The sequence below is a fragment of the Narcine bancroftii genome, chromosome 9 (assembly GCF_036971445.1).
Source record: "Narcine bancroftii isolate sNarBan1 chromosome 9, sNarBan1.hap1, whole genome shotgun sequence".
NCBI lineage: Eukaryota > Metazoa > Chordata > Chondrichthyes > Torpediniformes > Narcinidae > Narcine > Narcine bancroftii.
The window spans coordinates 43,765,322-43,787,509 of record NC_091477.1 but is presented as its reverse complement, the minus strand read 5'-3'; the positions used below and the strand labels follow the sequence as shown (position 1 = coordinate 43,787,509).

The window sequence follows — 22,188 nt, the reverse complement described above, 5'->3', positions numbered from 1 at the left end:
AGCAACCGCTACTGTTGGAGTTTTATTTCCTTTTACTGCATGAATTAAGTTAATAAATTTACAGATATTGTCTGTTGTTTGTCTTTTTTTAATAAATCCAGTTTGATCTAGATTTACTATTTTTGGTACATAGTCGGCCAATCTGTTTGCTAATAGTTTAGCTATTATCTTATAATCTGTGTTAAGTAGAGATATTGGTCTATATGACGCTGGTGCAAGTGGATCTTTCCCTGTCTTTGGTATTACTGTAATTATTGCTGTTTTGCATGAATCTGGTATGCTTTGTGTTTTATCAATCTGGTTGATTACTTCCAGGAGGGGAGGAATTAATAAGTCTTTAAATGTTTTATAGAATTCTATTGGGAATTCATCCTCTCCTGGTGTTTTATTGTTCGCTAGTTTTTTTAATATCTCCTGTAATTCTTCTATTTCAAATGTTTTTATTAATTTATTTTGCTCCTCTGTTTGTAACTTCGGTAGTTCAATTTTAGTTAGAAATTCATCTATTTTGTCTTCTTTCCCTTCATTTTCAGTTTGATATAGTTGCTCGTAGAATTCCCTGAAGTTTTCATTGATCTCCGTTGGATTATATTAATTTGTTTGTCCTTTTTCCTTGATGCCAATACCATTCTTTTAGTTTGTTCTGTCGTAAGCTGCCACGCTAGAATTTTGTGTGTTTTTTCTCCTAGCTCATAATATTTCTGTTTTGTCTTCATTATGTTCTTCTCCACCTTATATGTTTGTAGTGTTTTATATTTTATTTTTTTATCTGCTGATTCTCTTCTTTTAGTTGTATCTTCCTTTATTGCTAATTCTTCTTCTATATTTGTTATTTCCCTTTCCAACTGTTCTGTTTCCCGATTGTAGTCCTTCTTCATCTTAGTTACATAACTTATTATTTGCCCTCTGATGAACGCTTTCATTGCGTCCCATAGTATAAACTTGTCTTTCACTGATTCTGTATTTATTTCAAAGTACATTTTAATTTGTTGTTCAATGAATTCTCTAAAATCCTGTCTTTTAAGTACCATTGAGTTTAATCTCCATCTATACATTCTTGGTGGGATGTCCTCTAGCTCTATTGCCAATAACAGGGGTGAGTGGTCCGATAATAGTCTAGCTTTATATTCCATTTTCCTAACTCTCCCTTGAATGTGGGCTGATAACTGGAATAGGTCTATCCTTGAGTATGTTTTATGTCTACCCGAATAATATGAATATTCCTTTTCGTTTGGGTGTTGTTTCCTCCATATATCCAAAAGTTGCATTTCTTGCATCGATTTAATTATAAATTTAGTTACTTTGTTCTTTCTGTTAGTTTTTTTCCAGTTTTATCCATGTTTGAGTCCAAATTAAGGTTAAAATCCCCTCCTATTAGTATGTTCCCTTGTGTATCTGCTATCTTCAAAAAGATATCTTGCATAAATTTTTGATCTTCTTCATTAGATGAATATACATTGAGTAAATTCCAAAATTCTGAATATATCTGACATTTTATCATTACATATCTCCCTGCTGGATCTATTATTTCCTCTTCTATTTTGACTGGTACATTTTTATTGATTAATATAGCTACTCCTCTGGCTTTTGAATTATATGATGCTGCTGTCCAATGTCCTATCCAATCTCTCTTTAATTTCTTGTGTTCCACTTCAGTTAGATGTCTTTCTTGTACGAATGCTATATCAATTTTTTCTTTTTTCAGTAAATTTAACAGTTTCTTCCTTTTGATTTGGTTATGTATTCCATTAATATTTAAAGTCATATAGTTCAACATAGTCATTTCATACTTTGTTTATCTTTCCTTTCTGTTTCCTCATCACCACCTTCCCTTCTTATCCATTTCTGCTTTTTTTTTGAACATATTATAAGACAACATTTCTAAAACATAAAATACTTCCACTATTCTCATATCTAAAATTCCTTTAGCCCCAATAGTCCCTCCCCTTTCTGAGTTGCCCTTTGTCCCTTGTCGGGCAACCACATCTCCCCTCTCCATTTGGATTTGCGAATCCGCTCGCAAGCATCAACTGATTTCGCAGTGACTGTTATTCCTCCCCACCCAGCTCCCCCAGAAAAGATTTTATTCTTCATATATAACAAAGGTCACTCTCTTAGTTCCCTCCTTACTTCCTTTCTTCCCTTTCTTTCCCTTCTTAGTTCTTACCTATACTCTATTTTTTATATATACATATATATATATATACACACACAGATACATATAGTTTGTTGTCATTTTTGTTCTTGTTACATCTCTTCATCTCTGTCCGTTTTGTAGTTGTTCTACAAATTTTCATGCTTCTTCCGGATCCAAGAATAGTTTGCTTTGCTGCCCCGGAATAACTATTTTAAGTACCACTGGGTATTTTGACATAAATATATAACCTTTTTTCCATAGGGTCATTATTGCTGCATTGAACTCCTTCCTCTTCTTGAGGAGTTCAAAACTTATATCTGGATATAAAAAATTTTTTTGGCCCTTGTATTCCAGTGGTTTTTTGTCTTCTCTTATTTTTTTCATTGCCTTCTCCAATATATTTTCTCTTGTTGTATATCTTAGGAATTTTACTAGAATGGATCTTGGTTTTTGTTGTGGTTGTGGTTTAGGGGCTAATGTTCTGTGTGCCCTTTCTATTTCCATTTCTTCCTGTAATTCTGGTCTTCCTACGTCCCTGGGAATCCATTCTTTTATAAATTCTTTCATATTTTTGCCTTCTTCATCTTCCTTAAGGCCCACTATCTTTATATTGTTTCTTCTATTATAATTTTCCATTATATCTATCTTCTGAGCCAACAGCTCCTGTGTCTCTTTAACTTTTTTATCAGATTCTTCTAATTTCTTTTTTAAGTCATCTACTTCCATTTCTATGGCTGTTTCTCGTTCTTCCACATTGTCTACTCTTTTTCCTATATCTGTCATGATCATCTCTAATCTATTCACTTTTTCTTCTGTACTTTTTATTCTTTTTATTTCACTGAATTCTTGTGACTGCCATTTTTTTACTGTTTCCATATATTCTTTAAAAAAAATATATCCATGTACTTGCCCTTCCCTTCATCTTCCATTTCTCTATGTTCTTCCTCCTCTTCTTCTGAGTCCACTCCAGGATCTGTGACCTTTACCTCTGTCTCTTCTGGTTTTCTTGTTGGGTTGTTTGTTTTATTTTGTTGGGTATTTTTGGTCTTCTTATTTTTATTAAAAGTGTCTTAGTGTTGGTCTTCTTCCTCTGGGTGAGTCATCTGTTGTTTCTTTGATTTCTTATATTTATTCTCTTCCTTCTTGTTCTCGTTATTTTCTATGTTTTCCTCTTGCTGTTATGTTGTGGAGATTTACTCCTCAGCTGGTCCCCCCCTCCCGTCAGTGTTATTTTCATCTTGCGCATCGCGCATGCGCGAGGATTCGCGCACTTTTGTTTGGCTCCATGAACCATTTTTGTAGTCCCGAGTTCGGGGCTTCGACTGACCTCAGGAAGCGGGCTTCTCTCTCCACGGCGGGCCTCCTCGTAAGGCTTTCACCTTCCTCCTCCGACGTCCTTCCTTCTTCTTTTCTTCCCGTTGTTTTTGGTTTTTCTTTCTTCGCTGCCATTTTCTCCACACTTTCACTTTCACTTTGTTATGGTTTTTATGTTTGTGCCTTTGTTTTTTCTCTATCTTTGTTTTTACTTTTCTGGAGAGGGCTGGAGTTCCCCTACCGGCCACTACTCCATCACATGACTCCTCCAGGGAAAGATCTTATTGAATTTTTTGAGGAGGTTACTAGGAAAGTTGATGAGGGTTAGGCAGTGGATGTTGTATATATGGTCTTTAGTAAGGCCTTTGATAAGGTTTCTCAGTGAAGGTTAGTTAGGAAGGTTCAATCATTAGATATTAACATTGAAGTAGTAAAATGGTTGAATGGAAGATGCCAGAGAGTAGTGATAGATAACTGCTTGACAGATTGGAAACCGGTGACTAGTGGTGTGCCTCAGGGTTCAATATTAGGTCCATTAATATTTGGATGATAAAGTGGTAAATTGGATTAGTAAGTATGTGGGTGATACTAAGATAGGTGAAGTTGTGGATAGTGAAGAAGGGTTTCAAAGCTTACAGAGGGATTTAGGCTAGTTAGAAGAGTGGGTTGAAAGATGGCATAGAGTTTAATTTAGATAAATGTGAGGTGTTACATTTTGGTAGGATTAATCAAAACAGGACATATATGGTGAATGGTAGAGCATTGAAGAGTGCAGTAGAACAGAGGGATCTAGGAATAATGGTACATAGTTCCCTGAAGGTGAAGTTGCTTGTGAATAGGGTGGTGAAGAAAGCTTATGGTATATTGATCTTTATAAATCAGAGCATTGAGTATAGGAGCTGGGATGTTATGTTAAAATTGTACAAGGCATTGATGAGGGCAAATTTGGAGTATTGTGTGCAGTTTTAGTCACCAAAGTGTAGGAAAGATATCAATAAATTGGAGAGAGTGCAGAAAGTTACTAGAATGTTGCCAGGGTTACAGGGTCTAAGTTATAGGGAAAGGTTAAATAAGTTAGGTTTTTATTCTTTGGAATGTAGAAGGTTGAGCAGGGATTTGATTGAGGTATTTAAAATTATTAAGGGTATAGATAGAGTTGACATGGAAAGGCTTTTTCCTTTAAGGGGGAGAACACGATCCAGTCCTTAACAATGGCTCAATATTGGAGAGCATCAAGTACTTCAAATTCCTGGGTGTCAACCTCTCCAAGAATCTATCTTGGAGCCTCCATGTCGATGCAATCACGAAGAAGGTTCGTCAGTGACTATACTTGGTGAGGTGTTGAGGGGATTCAGTATGTCACAAAAGACTCAAAACCTTCTACACGTGTACGTGGAAAGCATCCTGGCTGGTTGCATCACTGTCTGGTACAGAGGTGCCCAAGCACAGGACAAGAAAAAACTCCAAAGGGTTGTTAACTCGGCCTGTGACGTCATGGGGACCAGACTTCATTGAGACGGTGTCTTAAGAAAGCAGCTTCTGTACTCAAAGACCCTCATCTCCCAGGCCATGCCTTCTTCACTGCTACTATTGGGGGAAAAGGTACAGGAGCCTAAAGGCGAGAACTCAGTGGCACAAAATCAACTTCTCTGCTGCCATAAGATTCCTGAATGAACAATTAACCAAAGGCACTGCCTTACTTTGACTTTTCATGCACTATATTTATTTATTTTTGTAAGCTGGTTTATATGAATGTTTTCACTTTGATGCCGCAAAACAAATTTTTTGAGTTGTTCATGACAATAAAATCTGATTCTGATTACAGTAGAGTCAGCTTTTATTGTAGCCAAGTATTGGGATGGCCATGCAAATAATTTATTTTAACTGTCCATAAACATGCTGATATTTGATATATGAAACCACATACAGTAAAACCACTGGCATCCAGCACCTATGGGAATTGGTAGATAAGTGTATTTTCTGGTTGCTTGAGATTTTCTCTTACAATGCCTAACTAATGGACCTGCATTAAGAATAAAGTGTTTAAAAGACAAAATACAATACAAACACTGAACAAATTTCACTTGCATGAAAATATAAACTTTAAAGCATTTAACCTTATTTTCAGTTGCATTCTTCGAAAACATTTAACTGTGGCTGCACCTGTAGTTTCCTCCTCATCCACGGAGCTGGCCAAAAGATGAACAATAACATAATACAGTAGATAGTTAACCCTCTCCCCCCTCCCCCCCCCCCCCCAACCTTTCCCCAAGTTTATAGATAAAACCTCTGACCGGGACAACTCTAACTAAGCAGGGATAAGGAGACAGATTAAGAGAGTCACCCCAGAGCGGCATCAACTAGCTCTTCATTTTGAGCAGCACCATTGCTGTTTCACACAACTTTATTCATATAAACTGCTACTATGAACAAAGCATGACAGGCACTCTGCCGGCTGAATACTGTATATTTTGGCATATGTTGACCTAAGGGTTTTATGGTATATCTGGTGTATGTATTTTCTGGCTGCGTGAGGTGCCCCCGTTGACCAGCTTACAAGTCAACCTCCAAAGCTCACGATGCCTGAGATGGGCCATTGACCGGCATAAACATTGACCCCCAAAGAACGTCTGGATTGATCTGCTAGGCATTAGCTGAAGGTGATTGCTATCACATCAACACAACACAGCACATGGCGAAAATATGAAGCGAGCTTTAACTTGAATGTGCTAGAAGTGGCCAAGAAAACCAACAGCTGCGTTGCTGCAAGAAAATTTGATGTGCATGAGAAGTTGGTTATAGATTAGAAGAAGAAAGACGAGACAAAGAATCATACCAAAAAGGCAATGTTCTTTGAGGAAAGGAAAAACTCATTGCCCAGAGTTGGAAAATCACGTTGCAGAATGGGTACGTGAACAGAGGCAGGATTGTTATGTAGTCACTCGAAATAAAACATTTGCACTACAGTGGGCCAAGTCGCACCCAGACCTCAGTGATGATTTTGAAGCTACACTATGCCAAAAAACAAAAATTGCACAGAACCTACCAAAAGAACTTGATCATAAAGTTGTAAAGTTTTCACCAGTTTATTATATGGAACTGGCAGAAATACCAGTTTGCATTGGAAAATATCGGAAACATAGATGAAACCCCCATGAATTTTGATATGATAGGCAATAGAACAGTGGAATGATTGCTGGTCTAGGAAATGTTTCGTAGCCACTTAACTAAGAACACTAAAAGTTGATTACCATTACATAATACTTACACGGCAGTTATCCCAGGTGGTTTGACATCTATATTGCAAACTCTTGATGTCTGCTTGAACAAGCCATTCAAAGACCATGTGCGTGAGGAATGGAATACATGGATGAGTAGTGCAGAAAAGTCGTTTACAAAAGGTTGGGCAATGCATGCTCCATCATATGATATGCTGTGTAACTTGGTGTTCAAGGCATGGGGATGAAGTTAAAGTAGAGAATGTGATAAAATCATTTTTAAAAAAAGTGGTATCTGATGGCATGGAAGATAATTTATTGTGGGACACTGACGACATAGCTGAAACTGCCTCATCAGATACAGACTGGGACCCATATGATGACTATTAAAACAGTGAGAGAATGAATATGCTTGTTGCCACCTTTGCTTCAAACTATGATGGCGAGAGTGATTTAGAAGGATTCTAAATCTTGTTGATTTCAGACAATGATAGCGATTTTGAAGGATTCTAATTGTTTAGGTGTTTTCAATAAAAATCTCAATGACTCTGCCGAAGCTGGGTGTTTTTTTTGATTTTTCAAAGTTTGACTTATGCCAAATCGGTTTTTCAAGGGTCGACTTATACGCCAGATCAGCACGGATTGGATGTTGAGCTGAATTTAAGGTCTCAAAAGTATATCCGGTGTATAAGTGGACCCCATTTTTTGGTTTTATGACTTGACTTATACACCAAAATATTCTTTTCTTTGGCTTGGCTTCGTGACGAAGATTTATGGAGGAGTATGTCCATGTCTGCTGCAGGCTCGTTGGTGACTGACAAGTCCGATACGGGACAGCCAGGCACGGTTGCAGCGGTTGCAAGGGAAAATTGGTTGGTTGGGGTTAGGTGTTGGGTTTTTCCTCCTTTGTCTTTTGTCAGTGAGGTGGGCTCTGCGGTCTTCTTCAAAGGAGGTTGCTGCCCGCCGAACTGTGAGGCGCCAAGATGCACGGTTTGAGGCGATATCAGCCCACTGGCGGTGGTCATTGTGGCAGGCACCAAGAGATTTTAAGCAGTCCTTGTACCTCTTCTTTGGTGCACCTCTGTCTCGATGGCCAGTGGAGAGCTCGCCATATAACACAATCTTGGGAAGACGATGGTCCTCCATTCTGGAGACGTGACCCACCCAGCGCAGTTGGGTCTTCAGCAGCGTGGATTCGATGCTTGCGGACTCTGCCAGCTCGAGTACTTCGATGTTGGTGATGAAGTCACTCCAATGAATGTTGAGGATGGAGCGGAGACAGCGCTGATGGAAGCGTTCTAGGACCCGTAGGTGATGACGGTAGAGGACCCATGATTCAGAGCCAAACAGGAGCGTGGGTATTACAACGGCTCTGTACACCAAAATATATGGTACATGTATTTGCTCCCATGTTCACCAAAGGTTTATGTGTTACTTCAGAGAACATTTATTTTTACAATATTAAACTTACGTATATTTTACTTATTATTTCATTCTTATTTATTTTAATTTTTTGAATTTACTTTTGTTTTGCTCATTGCTTGAATTCAGAATACCAGGGTTTTTACTACTGTATATGCCTTTGTATAGGATGACTTGTGTATAGGATGACCCAGAATTTCTACCTAAAATGTTTTGAGCTATACTCTTTGGATAAGATGATCTTCACTCCCCAAAATCTGGCACTTAGCACTGGCCAGTGGATGCTGTTAAAAAGCAAATCACAATATTTAATATCAAATCATCATTTAAATGTTTAAATTTTATTTGGATTTTTTTTTAAAAAACATTGTTGGCTCATGTAACAGGATGTTTAAAGCCTGTACAGAGCCAATAGCAGTTGGACCAAGTGGATGGACCCCTTAGAGGAGCACTAGGAGTTTGCAAATAACCAACAGGTCTCACGTGAGATTGTGTCAGAGCGGCAGGAAGATGGCAGTGGTGTTGCAACTTCGTCGTCAAAGTAAGAACGTTAGATGTTTTGTAAAGGACAACCCTGATTTTAAGGTGAAATTTTTGTTTCAGGATTGACCTACACAATGGTATATACGGTATATTTCAGTAATCATTACTAGCCTAGTTCATGAACAGGTTACTAATGAACAAATTAGCTAATAAGGGTTTGAAATTTAAATGAAATGTATTGTGATTGATGGTTTTGTGTGTTTGACAGCATAATTTGCTTTTTAAAGAATTGCAGAATCAGAAGGTTATTTGGCTGATCAAATCTGCAAACTTTTACTTGAGCAATTTGCCTGACAAATTATTTTTCTTCAGTTACCTATCCAGTTTATTATTGTGAACTTTAATTGACTGGGCTTTGTTTTTACCAACCTCGTACAATTCGATATTCCTTGCATGAATGAGGGAAAATCTTTACATTGCCCTTTATTTCTTTGCCTGAAACAATGAATATCTCCAGTGTTCTTAAACCAGCCAGTAATCGGATCAAGTTTACCTTGATCCCCATCTAAACCAGCCAATTCAATTCTACAAAATAAATTCATAATATGTAAAAAAAATTAAAGATAAAAGTTTTGGATTAATTATTAACAACTAGATGGAAACAATATCACGTCACAGAACCAACATAAATAACTGCTGATTTAGCTGTGTGGTCCTTGTAGTTCATGGTTGCATTGACGGATAAGAGTCTCTCTCAAGTGGAGCTGCTAATCTCCCATCTTTTCCCAGAATGATGTGCGACGTCACAGGTCAGACTTTACTCCATCGAGGACATCTCTATGAGGTGGTGTCTTAAAAAGGCAGCCTCTATCCTCAAAGACCCTCACCACCTAGGCCATGCCCTCTTCACTCTGCTACCATTGGGGAAAAGATTCAGGAGCCTAAAGACGAACACTTAGTGGAACAAGGACAGCTTCCCTGTTGCCATCAGATTCCTGAAAAATCAATGAACCAAAGACACTGCCTTACATTTTGTGCACTGTTAATTGTTATTATTATTTTATTTTATATAGTAATATTGTAAGATGGTTGTAATATGTATGTTTATACTATGATGCTGCCATAAAACACCAAATTTTATGACTTGTTCATGACAATAAATCCTGATTCTGATTTGTGACAACCATTGCTGATTTTGACTCAATGGCTTTCTTTCACCACCTAGGTTTTAAGATGATAGTGGGTGAATGGATTTAGTGACTTTCTATTTGAAGAGTTCTTTTGTAATTTCACTCTGGAAAAAATTGCCTTAAATTAGAATTATTTTAAAAATATCTCATTTCTAAATGATGCCCAAGTTTTGCCATAGAATGAATTATGTTTTTTTCACAGGTAAGAACAGAGGATGCAGACAATTGTATCCAGCAGATGGATGAGCTGGTTCTCACCCATAATGTTGATGAGAAAGCAGAACTAAAAGAGTGGAAAAGAATTGAACAGATGCAGTCCAGGATTACTGAACTGAAACATGTCTTTCCTTTAGGTAAAGAGAGGTCTAAATCTTAGAAACTCTTAAATTTTATGAAAATGTAAAGGAAAATTACCAGTTTTTAATGCACAAATTTAAAATTTTGACATGCTGCACAGTAACTGCCCCTTCCAGACCACAAGTCCTTGCCACCCAATTGACCTACAACCCCTATACATTTTGAAGTGTGCAAGAAAACTGGAGCACCCAGAGAAAATCTATGCAGACATGGGAGAATATGCAAACTCCTTACAGACAATGTTGGATTTAAAGTTCGGTGCTGACACTGTAACATCCTTGCACTAACTGCTGCCTATAATTATAACATTGTCAAAGTGACCACTTTCTGCATTGATAATTTCATGCAAAAATGGGTTGGAAGTTAGTTTGATTTGTTTGTTCCATTCAAGCCAAGTTGCACATTGAGAGGAATAATCTCTAATTCAAATGATAATAAATGTTACCAAATGAAGTAACTTTGAAATTAATCCCTGCATTATGAAGGAGGTGATAGTGCACCCACCGAGAACTGTAGTTTTTTTTGAGACCTTGCATCCTGTGCATAATTAGTGGAGATTAGTACATTGATGTTTCAAACATCCCATTCTGCACATTAAACAAATTTATAAAAGAAAACACTGGAAACACTCAGCAGATTTTACAGTGCCTGCAGAAGGACAAATAGTTAATACTTCATGATGAAGGCCATTTGTCAAAACTAGGAAAAAAGCAATAACAAGTTGGTTATTAGTTGTAAGTTAGGATGGGGAGGGATGGATAGGACAAGAGGATCACACATCTGCATTAAATTTTTTTCCATTGTAAAAACAAGTTTGTGGATCTATCATGTGATTACATAGAACTAACTTTGAAAAATGCCAAGGCACTCAGCTGTAGCTTTCTTTCCAAATAAAATTTTTTTTTTTTGTTGACTATTTAATATTTGCTCATCTCCAAAAGTGTAAATACAATAAAAGTTCGATAATTTGGCACCCTTGAGACTCAAGTGCTGGACTGATAAAGGGAGCGCAAGCAAAAACATAGCCTGTTATGTTGAAAGGGAAAGCAAATTTGAGACCCAGAGAGTTTAAAGGGAGTGTGGGAAACTGTGTTTGGGTGAGTTTAAAAGTAAAAGGAACAATCCAGAAATGGAGCTTTGGTAAATTTAAAAAGGAGTGGGGAACACAACTGAGAGGTGTCAAAAGAGTGTATGTAACCAGGTGAGCCAGATGCTAAACCATTAGGAAGGGAGTATCAAAGTTTTAAAGTATTCTGCTTTAGAAATCGGATTGAGTTTTTCTGTGTTATGTGTCTGTTTCCACCATGAATTGTCATTGTAACACAGGCTACTTGGCAAATTAATCAATTTGTGCATTCTCAAAGTTTGCAGCCAGGCTGTGGTGTCCGAGTGTGGCAAATTTTGTGATCACACAACATTCTATTCAATTATGTTGGAACAGCTCCTTATTCATTCTCTTCCTATCTAGACTATTTAAAGAGACACATAATGGTTTCAAATTATTGCAACTCAATTTTAGGTGACCTCACTTTTTTTCAACAGAATCAAAACCTGTTGTCAAAGCCTGTGAGAGACTTTTGCTAAATGCTGATAAGGCATTTTTAGATTTGGTGGGATCCCACTGAATCTTCATCAAGTTGTATACCAAAAGATAAAGGCAAAAAGAAAAGTTTTTGATGCTGATGGAGAGGGGGTAGAAAAGATCTGGCTAGGATGGCTTATACCCTATTAGTGGAGCTATGTTCCAATCCCTACTTGCCCTTGGAACTGCACATGTAGAGGCTAACATTTGTGAGAAAATTGTGTAACCTGCTGCAAAAATATTCCAGGCACATATCTTACTTGCCCTGTAGAAGTGAAGACAGTTATGGATTCTTGGCCCCTCAGTTATTTCAGATTTTATTGACAGTTAACATGTGCCATGTCTGCATTCATGATGTTATGACAGAATATTAATTTTCTTGAGGAGACAGCAATGGATAATGTGGATTTTTAAAGTAGCAGATTTCTCAAAATTTTATGGAATGTAGTCTGCACACCAGTAATCTTATTGACAAAACATATATACTTTGTTCAGTTTTTCAAATTAGCCACTCAGCATGAAAATAACATGTGAGCATTGCCATGACCATTAATCGCCATGGATGAATTCTGTGTCCACTATATTTTAGCCTCTGTTGTGCCAAATTGAAAATAATAATTTTAGTCATGTAGTCCTATGTTTAATAATTTGGTAACATTTCATCGTTAGTCTTTAATATAACTTTTATTCTTACTTCAATCATTACTGAAGGCAAACGTCAAAGGAAACCCAGTAAAAAACTTCTGGAATCAACAGAAGATTACGAACAATTGTTTATTTCAAAAAAGAAACTGAAGCCTCCCCTTCATCAGGTATGAAGCTATGTTTCTGTCCATGTAAATTTTGCAACATTATATTATAGTTAACAGAAAGCCTGCAGATACTGGATTGTAGTGGAGTAACAATATAAAAATTTGGGTTGCTTTCCAGAGGTCTAGAACATGAGTAAAAAAAAACCATCTACAGTTACGTCAAGGCAGTTGGATGAGATGATAAAATATTGTTTTCTTAAAATTTAAACCTTAAGAGAAAGTATAAAATCAGACAAAGTGATTGCTTTCAAGAGAGATATGTACAAGATGTTATCCTCTCCATTCCCTGTCCAAAGTTCTTCAGTTGTCATCTCTCTTCCCTTCCCCCCTCCTCTGGTCATCGTCCACTGCTCCCTCTTCTCTCCCCTCTCTTACTTTGTTTTCTGGCAAGACCGACGGACACTTTCAATTGATGGCTGTGTGTCAGTTTATTTGATGATATTTTATGGAGTATTTTTTACTGTATTGGAAGAGTTGATTTTCTTTTGAGAAAGTTAGGGTGTGGTTTAACTTGTATGCAAGGGGAATAAGTTCAATGTTGCATTTGCAATCGTATATAATCCAAATTTTCTGTTCTGATTTTTAAATTAAATTTATGTTTTTAAAACTATAAACAATAATTTTTCTGATTCATAGGGCACTTCAAACTTTTTAGAAAGAACAATTCATCAAGCAGAAATGCAATATTTAAAAAACTGCAAGAATGAATCGAAGAGACGACGACACAAAAAGAACTTGACTCCTCCACAGATATCACTTGCACATGAGCCAACCCTATCTAAATTTGCAACAGATTCAGTCTTGTCAAAATCTATTCTGTGTCCAGCCTTGTCTATACCTGTACCAGTCCAAAATGTGTCACAGCTAGGTTCTTCTACGTCATCAGTAAAATCAGCTATATTCAAACCTGTGCTGAACCAGTATGCACTTGTACCCGGTGGCGAGGGCACCCTGCCTGCACCCAGTGGCAAGGGTGCTCTGCCTGCACCAGTTGGTGAGGGCACCCTTCCCGCGCTAGTTGGCGAGGATGCCCTGCCTGCACCCAGTGGCAAGGGCGCTCTGCCTGCGCCAGTTTGTGAGGGTGCCCTGCCTGCGTCGGTTGGCGAGGGTGCCCTGCCTGCACCTGTTGGTGAGGGCACCCTGCCCGCTTCGGGTGATGCCGCTCCGGGTGACGAGGGCACCCTGTCCGCGCCTATGATACAAAAATTCCAGCCCAGGCATGTCATAGATTCTCAGTCGATAATAGAACTTGGAAAATCCAAGATTTCATCAAAAGAGTTGTTGCAGTCCATTTATAAAAAGGAACAATCAAAGTCCATTCCTGCAGACGATCTATTCCACTCCATGGCAGCAGAGCAGCAACACCAGTGCACTGTTAAGGAAGCACAGTGCTTGTCCATATTGGCAACAGACCAGTCCCTTTCCAAGATTACAGAGTATCAATCCCAATATTTATCGGCAAAGGAACTGATCCAGTCTTCATCTGCAAAAGAGGATTCTTCTTTTCTAGCCACAGTGTGTTGCCAGCCCTTGGCTGGTGAACAACTTCCTTTCTTTCCTGCTACAACACAAACAGATTCAAAGGAGTGTAAAAAAGACAGTAATGAACAGAAGCGATGGCGTCGGAGAAGCGGTCTGCATCCTCGAAAAGTTTGTCCTGTTCCACAACCATCTGAAGCAACGTCTATCCATCTGATCCCTTCACCTGGTAAAAATGTTTTTCACAATATCCTATTCAAGTTTTATAGAGATGTTAAGTCAGAACTTTTAATAATAGAAACCTAGACCGAGAAAGACCAAGCACCATCTTTAGATTAATTTGTAAATCTATAAATTTACTTTTATACTGATTTTCTAAGTACTTTACAGAGGTGAAGCACCTATCAAACAAATTGGCAAAGTGAACAATTGTTTTAGAATTATGGTTGGAGAGTTGGAAATAATGAGAGAGTTTGAGTCGAAAAGGTTTTTTTTAAGAAAAGAATATTTTGGAGGCAATGAAGTGCAGACTTGAATCTTTTATCTGTAATTGAAATGTTCTAGAATAGCCTTTATTTGGGGACTTGTAATTTTTTTTTTGGGGTTAATTGATGTTGAATCGTAGAATGGGTTGCATGCAAAATTCTAAGATATATTTGTTGTTTTTTTTTACCTTGCATCAAATTCAAGTCTCAGTCTTATGTTCTGTTTGTTGTCTCAGAAAAAGAAATAAATTAATAAATAAATAGATTGAGTGCAGAAATATGTAATTTGGCCCTTTACAACTGCTCCCAAAAAGGCTGATTGTCTTTCTTAATATGATATTCCTGCTCTCTCCCCATAGAAAAAAGATCTTGACCCGAAACATTGACTGTCCATTTCTCTCCACTAATACTGCCTGACTGTTGAGACCCTCCAACTTCTCTTTGTTTGCAAAATATTCCAGAATCTTGTGTTTTTTCCCTTACTCTTTGTTAACTATACAGCCAATAAATAAATCTAATTCTTTTGAATATATTCAGTGACTTGGCTTTGTGATGGAATATAGCAATTTCCAAAGAAGTGCATGGAGCCTAACTTGTAGAATACATTCAAGATAGAGATTGATATTGGAAAATAGTACTAGTGCAAGAAAGTGGTAGAGGTGAAAGCCCAACAATGATCATATTTAATGGCAGAAAAACCAAGAGACTGGCAGACCTAACCATCTGGGTTTTTTTAAATGTTCTAAGCAGCAAGTTATTTCTTAACCCTTCTTTGACTTTTATAAGGATTCTGGGCCTTAGTGGTCTACAACATACAAATCAATGAAGTGATTTCACCAAATTGAGTGAGTGAGAAAATACATAACAAAATTCACTACAAAGTGGATACATTTGAAATTATCAGCTTTGATGACAAAAGCAAAATGGCAGAGTATTATTTAAAAAGTGATAAAAAGGAACAATTGATGTTCAAAAGGGATCTGCGTGTTCTGGACACCAGTCACTGATACCTGCTGTGCAAGTATAATAAAGAAATTTACAAGCCAAATGCAACAAGTATCATGTCTTACACAGCCTTGTGTGACAGTTTATATGGTGTTTGTATTATATATTGATATGTTTTTTGGGAGATAAATTGGGGCAGGTTTTCTTAGTGTAGGTCACATACAAACACTTTAAAACAGATGTTATTTAAAATACTGGAGCTCTGCTAATGCTGGACATGTCGGGGCTTCAGAGCCTTTGCAAAAGCTTTGGAGAGTGCCCAAGAGACTTCACTAATGGATTATTATTTACAAAAAGGCAACAGATGAAAAAGCTTGTTGGAGCTGCAGACAATCTGGAGGGGAACTTGCTGTTCTAAGAGGATCAGGTGGTTTTGCAAGCAAAGAGAGTCAAACAGGCTTTTTCTCTGTATGTGAGAGAGAGAGAGACGGAGATCTGTATTACCGTCAGCAGGAGCAACTGGGACCGGAACAGGACAAGCTGGCAAGCTTGTGGTAAACCCCATTTGGAAGACGGGTTATGAGTGATTAGGTCAGCCTGGACAAAGACCTTGCGGTTCATGCAAGAGGAGAGGTCTGGCTGTCCAATGTTTCACTTGGAATAAGAGGCACTGTGTGGTGACCTGAAAGAAAGAGATTATCATCTGGAGAACCCAAAGGGGGCAAGTTTCATCAGTAAGAGACTGAAGTGGCAGATGGAAGTAAATCAGTTGTGTGCGTCCTGGAACAACGAATCTCTAAAAACTGACAAGAACTTTCCTGAGCAGTATCCATTTACCCTTCAAGCACCAAAGCCTGGTGAACTTTATAAATGTTAAATTCTGTGCACAGTATAAGAATTGCTTACAACCAGTGAACTTGGAGGAATGGGAAGTGAGATTGGACTGTGAATCAAAGAACTTTTCTGAACTTACACACACACACACACACACACACACACACACACACACACACACACACACACACACACACACATGTGCGCTTAGAATTAGAAGGGGGTTAAGTTAGGTTAGTTAAAGTATGGTTCTGTTTTCATGTTTAAAGATAATTAAAAGCAACTTTTGTTTAACTAACCATTTGTCTTGGTGAATATCTATTGCTGCTGGGTTTTGGGGTCCTATAGGCTCGTAACAGCTTCCAACTGTTAATTAGTAGTACTCTGCACCATCTCATCTTGACGCCACTGCTGTTATCATCTAATTTCTTACAGCATTTCTCATTGTACGGGTAATTCCTCCTGTTTTTTTTGCTCCAGATTATAGCATTTGCAATTTCTTGTGTTTCCATTGCATTACTCTGATCTGGGAATGTGGTTTTATGGACTGAAGCCTTACTGTGCTCCAGATAATAACATTTATAGTAATCCCATCAATATTTGTGTTGGTAAAAAATTGATATATTGTTGGCACAAAAAAAAGCAACAAACAACATGATAGTGCAGTTGAGCATGTTTGCTATGAATGCTAGTCTTCTTCGAGAGACCTGATTCAATCACTTTGCTGCATTGTGATGTCTTGGTACTCCAAAAATTGAGCAAAAGAGTTTCTAGGCATTGGTTGTTACATTGTTACTTTACAGAAATACAATTTATACTTGTGTACTCATTGATCCCCAGTAATAGTCGACCCCCCCCCCCCCCCCACTTCCTTTTATGGCTCAAAAATCAGGTGTTTCTGTGTGACATTTATAAAAGTTGACCCCTTATCTTGGCCCCAACTGCCCACCCATCTAAGCTCATGATGCCCCGACCGCCCACACATCTGTACTCCCAACCATGGATCCTCGCGCCGACTGCCACCTATTGAACTTCTGATGAACTGACTGCCCACCCATCCAAACCCCAACCGAGCTCCTAATCGCAGATCCTCACCCCAACAGCCCACCCATCGAACTCCTGACACCTATCCCGCTCGCCCATCTGAGTTCCCCTCTGTAGATCCTCACCCTGACTACCCAACCATGGAAGTCCCAATACCCAGGCCGCCCACCCATCTGACTTCCCAATGCCACAACTGCACACTTATCGCTTGGTCCTGGCTATCTGAACTACCAAAGCCTTGAAGGATGCAGATACTTACTGAGGTTAAAAGTTTGACCTGTGTAAAAGCTGACCCAACTTTTTTAGCCTGAAAAAAATGGTTTAAAAAATTGATGATTACATATATTGTACTTGTAGTTGACATTTAGAATAGATTTTGAAACATTTTGTTTGAAATACTTAAATCATAACCATGGCTATTAGGTTTGGAGCTCCAGTTACTCTTGAAGGAGTAAACTTTCTGTAATTCCACATTTATGCTCACTTCTTTTGTCCTTCCAAGTTAATAAAGGTATGTGAAATATCCCTTGTGCATTCTTTGGGAGAAACACTCCAATGGAATGCAGTTAGGGAAAATTGGGAATTGCAATTATCATACATTGGTTCAGCCCAGTAACTAGACCTTTTTGGCCCACTCTGCCAATGTCACCTCTATCAGATCAGCTCGCTAGTTCCACCTCTGACTTCTTCATAAAATTATTCCATTTTTTTTATGCAGTTCTTTCCCTTTATTTTATACCTGTAACCTAAAGTCCTTCATTAAAGTTCCTTCCTTCATAACAAAATACAATGAACAAGTAGATTAAACAGAACAGCATTTATTACTTTCATCCAGAATGGGAATGACAGAGCTCAGCAGTATTTTGATACTGCTTTGCTCTGAATGTCCACTCACTGTGTGTAGTATAAAAGGGACATATACAATTTAGATTAATCAAAGTTTTCCGTATTTAGAGTTGTATTTCATTTGCTGAGACAGCATTCTTCAGCAGGTATGGTACTCCATTCAAGCAGCATTATCAGCAGATGTTACAATAAGGAATTTACGGAATTCAGCCCGTATCTTAAATGTACAAGGCAAGTTCCAGCTACTTTCCTTAAAAGGAGTTATTCCCTTTTTCAGATAGCTATTTTTTTACATTATTTTCTTTAAAGCATTCTATATCTACTTTAGCCTAGCACAGGCTAGCACAAACTTATCCAAACTCATTAATAATTAACAACTACTTGCATCTTGTCATATACAGTAATTCTTTGGATGTTAACTTAATTCCCCCTTTTTATCTTTGGATGATAATTACAATTGCCACGTATTACAAAACCTTTTACAGAAAGGAAATAGACAGTGGAGCAGAAACAGGAATACTGTGATAAGCAAAATGATAGTTCCATAATGAGCAATGGTAATCCATAGCAGATAAATGTTCCCTTCATCACGTGAGTTGGTGTGGCGCTGCTCTGCCAATCCTTTTGCTGTCAGAAAATCTTGGATTTTCTTCCACCTTCACTGCTGTCGGTGTGGAGAGTAGGATCTGGAAGGGAGCTTCCCAGCGATTTCCCAACTTCTTACAATCCCGATTTCTTAAGAGAATGTAATCTCTGGAGCAGAGCATGGGCTGAACAATTCCTTCAGGCAGCAATCTCTGAGTATTTCTGACCTGTTGGTGCAAATCTGAAAGCATACATGTTAATTGTTGGACATCATTATTTTTTCATTCATCGCGTGCAAGTCGAGAGTAGCACCAACTTTAACACTCACTCTCCAAGGAGTCTGCATTGTTTTTCCAAAAAAGTATTTTGGCGGGTGTCAACTTTTTGACACTGTTGGGTGTTACTTTAATTTCAAACAAAGCTAAAGGTAACATTTTAACCCAACTTTTCCTGTTTCAATTAGATTAGTAAATTTAATCTTTAGAGTCCCATTTGCTCTCTCAATCATTCCAGCAGCTTGTGGTGGAGAGTAGCTGCTGTTTAATGCAAAAGTGATTATGTAGTTCTTAGTTAACCTCTGCTGTAAAATGTGCACCATTATCAGATCTGATAACCTCTAGTAGCCCAAACCTGGGAATAAATTCATTTAGCAACAACAGCACAGTAGTCTCAGCTGTATTGTTGATGGTCACCAATGCTTCTATCCATCTGCTAAATAAATCTAAAATTGCCATCAGTACATAAAACTATGTACTCTCGGCATTTCAATAAAATCAATCTGCTCCACTCTAATTTCCCGGGATTCGCTTTCTGACAAATCTGGCATTCAGAAACTCATTTCAGTGCCTCCTGGCTAATTTTTGGGTGCCACCACGTCTCTTTCACCATTCTCATCGTTCCCTCCTTTCCCACGTGTAAGCGAATGCAAATATGTAAGCAACAAAAGTAAAAATACATTAAGTACACAAACTTATCCAAGAGGCGTGAACTGAAGGTCCACTTTGTGGTCCAGTGCACACTTCCCTCATTTCCATAAATAGCGTTCCTTGGCAGAGGTGTTCCTCTGCATTTTGTGAACTTGGCCCATGTCTGGCAGGACTGTCCTTCCTGTGATGATTTTGTCTCTCTGTTGTATTATGAGGGGAGACTCGCAGGCAGCAAGTTTGGTTGCCTGATCTACTGCTCCATTTTCCTGGGAGGCTGGATCATCTCCCCCTGTGTGGGCATTACATTTAATAATGGCTAATGCATTAATAAGGTTAAGGACAAAGGAAGCATTCTTAATAGAGATAAGCATCTATGCTGCCAGAGGGCACCAAAGTCATGGTACAGAAGGCATAACAGGAGTCTGTGTAGCTTTACTTAGAATACTGCTCTAGTAAGTGCTTTCTTCCTTCATGAGCGCCTGCATCACTACTGACTGCATCCAGTAACTCAGCATTTCATGGGAGAGGTGCTGCTCCTCATACTCCTTTCAAGCTTCATTCTGCAACATAAGTGAAGTGTCCCAGCTCCTTTGCTGATTGACCAGGGTTAACTGTGGTAGTGATGTGAGGTGTGGTTAGTGTGCCATTTGTCTCCACAGGTTGCTTCCCATCTGGACTATTATTGCCATGCCAGGACCCCCCAGACACATCTCCTATCATTCAGACTGATACCACCATCCCCAGGATTAGTTCAAAGTACTCAGCTGTTTCAGTGTTGCAGTCTGTGGGGTCGTAATACAGGGTTAGCTGGGGGTCCAAGGTATTACCGAACAGTGGTAATGGTGCTAAGTCCATGGCCCACCATTGAGGGGTCGGGAATTGCAACCATCATCAGAACACATTAGAACAGCATCACGTGTAATGATGTATCATCAGAACATGTCATATCAGCTTTGAGGCCCATGAGCAAATTTTTTCTAGATAGATTACACCCTAGTCTAGGGGTAACGGAAAAGGTAATCGTGCAGCTCTCCTCTCTCAGTGTAACCTCAAATGGCTAAGTCAGTCTGTACACCCTTGTCTTCCTGTCCAACCATGACAGACAGGTCTCCTGATTAGAAAGAGGGATCTGCATAGAATCTACCATCTCCCGATCCAGGGTTGAGGAGTTTGCCCTGGTATCAATCAAAAAACTGAACTCTGTTCCTTCATAACTGCATTTCTACCACCGGTTCCTCATCTGGGTTTGTGACAAGGAGGAAAAGGCACAGGACAGGAAGGTCATCATTCTGTCATTGGCGGAAGGGATTATTCATGCTAAATGAAGCTTGCCAGCTTCCTCGTTGCTGTAGAGCTCGGGCAGTCCCTCTGCCAGTGGCCAATTCCTCTGCAGCCAAAACACCTGCCTGGCCTTCTATCTGGGGAAGATGCCCACTCACTCATTCTATGATTTTGTCTCTGCCAGTTATCCCCCCCTTGGTTTATCTCTGGGGACTTCTCATGGCAGATTGGCATTTCGGTTCATTGGTCGGACCACGAGGGTCAATTTTGACTTCTCAGCGTGATATTCAGTTTTAACTTTCGATTTAATGTCTATCAGACCCCCATTGCCTTCCTCCCAAAAAGTAGTAACTGCTCTGCACATTTTCCCCAAATTATTCCCTGACCAATTAAGATTATTTGCCTTAAGCATAGACTGCAATAGTAGGGGCAAGCTACTCATTAAAATGGCGTTAAAGACTGGAGAATTCCTGCCATTATTAAAAGCCTGATCTCCAGCATAGTAGGTCTGTTAAGCCTGAATAAACCGATCAAGGTCATTGTTAGCACTTCCCTTAGGCATCGGTTTACAATGTACCATCTTTGAGATGTTCACAGGTTGCTTCAGGCACTCACTCAGCGTACAAGGCAGATTCCAACTACTTCTCTTAAAAAGAGTTATTCTTCCCATTTTCAGATAGCTATTTAATTACATAATTTTCTTTAAAGCATTCTACAGCTACTTTAGTCTAGCACAGGCAAGCATGAGCTTATCCAAACTCATTAATAATTAACAACTACTGCATGTTGTCATATACAGTAATTCTTTGGATTTAACTTCATCATCTTGACCATTCCATCAAAGGGAATACTGTCCCACTATCTACTTTGTCCAGATCTTTCAGCATTTTATATACTTTTAGATCTCCCCTCAACGTTCCTTCACAGAAGTTAGTCCCAGCCTCTCAATTGTACCCTTGTAACTGTGGTCCTTTTTCCCAGAACCAGTTTCATAAATCATTTTCTAGGTGGTCTCTTGTTTCCCCCACCACCAACACCCCCCACATCTTTCTCATGAAGAAATAGAATGAACTTAAGACACTTTCTGGAGATTTTTTATGTTTGTTGCACATACCAGTCATATAGGGAAGTATATTTTGAAAGAGCTATCCTCAAAAGTAGGCTATTTGTATTTACAAAGTACTTTTTTGATGCAGTATTCCTGCAAGAATCAGATCGGGTTGTTTTGCAAAAAGTGAGCACAAAGCT

General features: G+C 38.6%; 1 protein-coding gene across 11 annotated transcripts in view; it reads left to right on the top strand.

The window, feature by feature from the left end:
* LOC138743475 (uncharacterized) overlaps nt 1-22,188 on the top strand; it is a 192,718-nt gene that overhangs the window by 74,884 nt on the left and 95,646 nt on the right. For all 11 annotated transcript variants that reach the window (XM_069898910.1, XM_069898911.1, XM_069898909.1 and 8 more), the window contains 3 exons: nt 9,967-10,117; nt 12,415-12,515; nt 13,152-14,223. In XM_069898910.1, the coding sequence (XP_069755011.1) occupies nt 9,967-10,117; nt 12,415-12,515; nt 13,152-14,223 (1,324 nt within the window). The remainder of the gene's footprint in view (nt 1-9,966; nt 10,118-12,414; nt 12,516-13,151; nt 14,224-22,188) is intronic.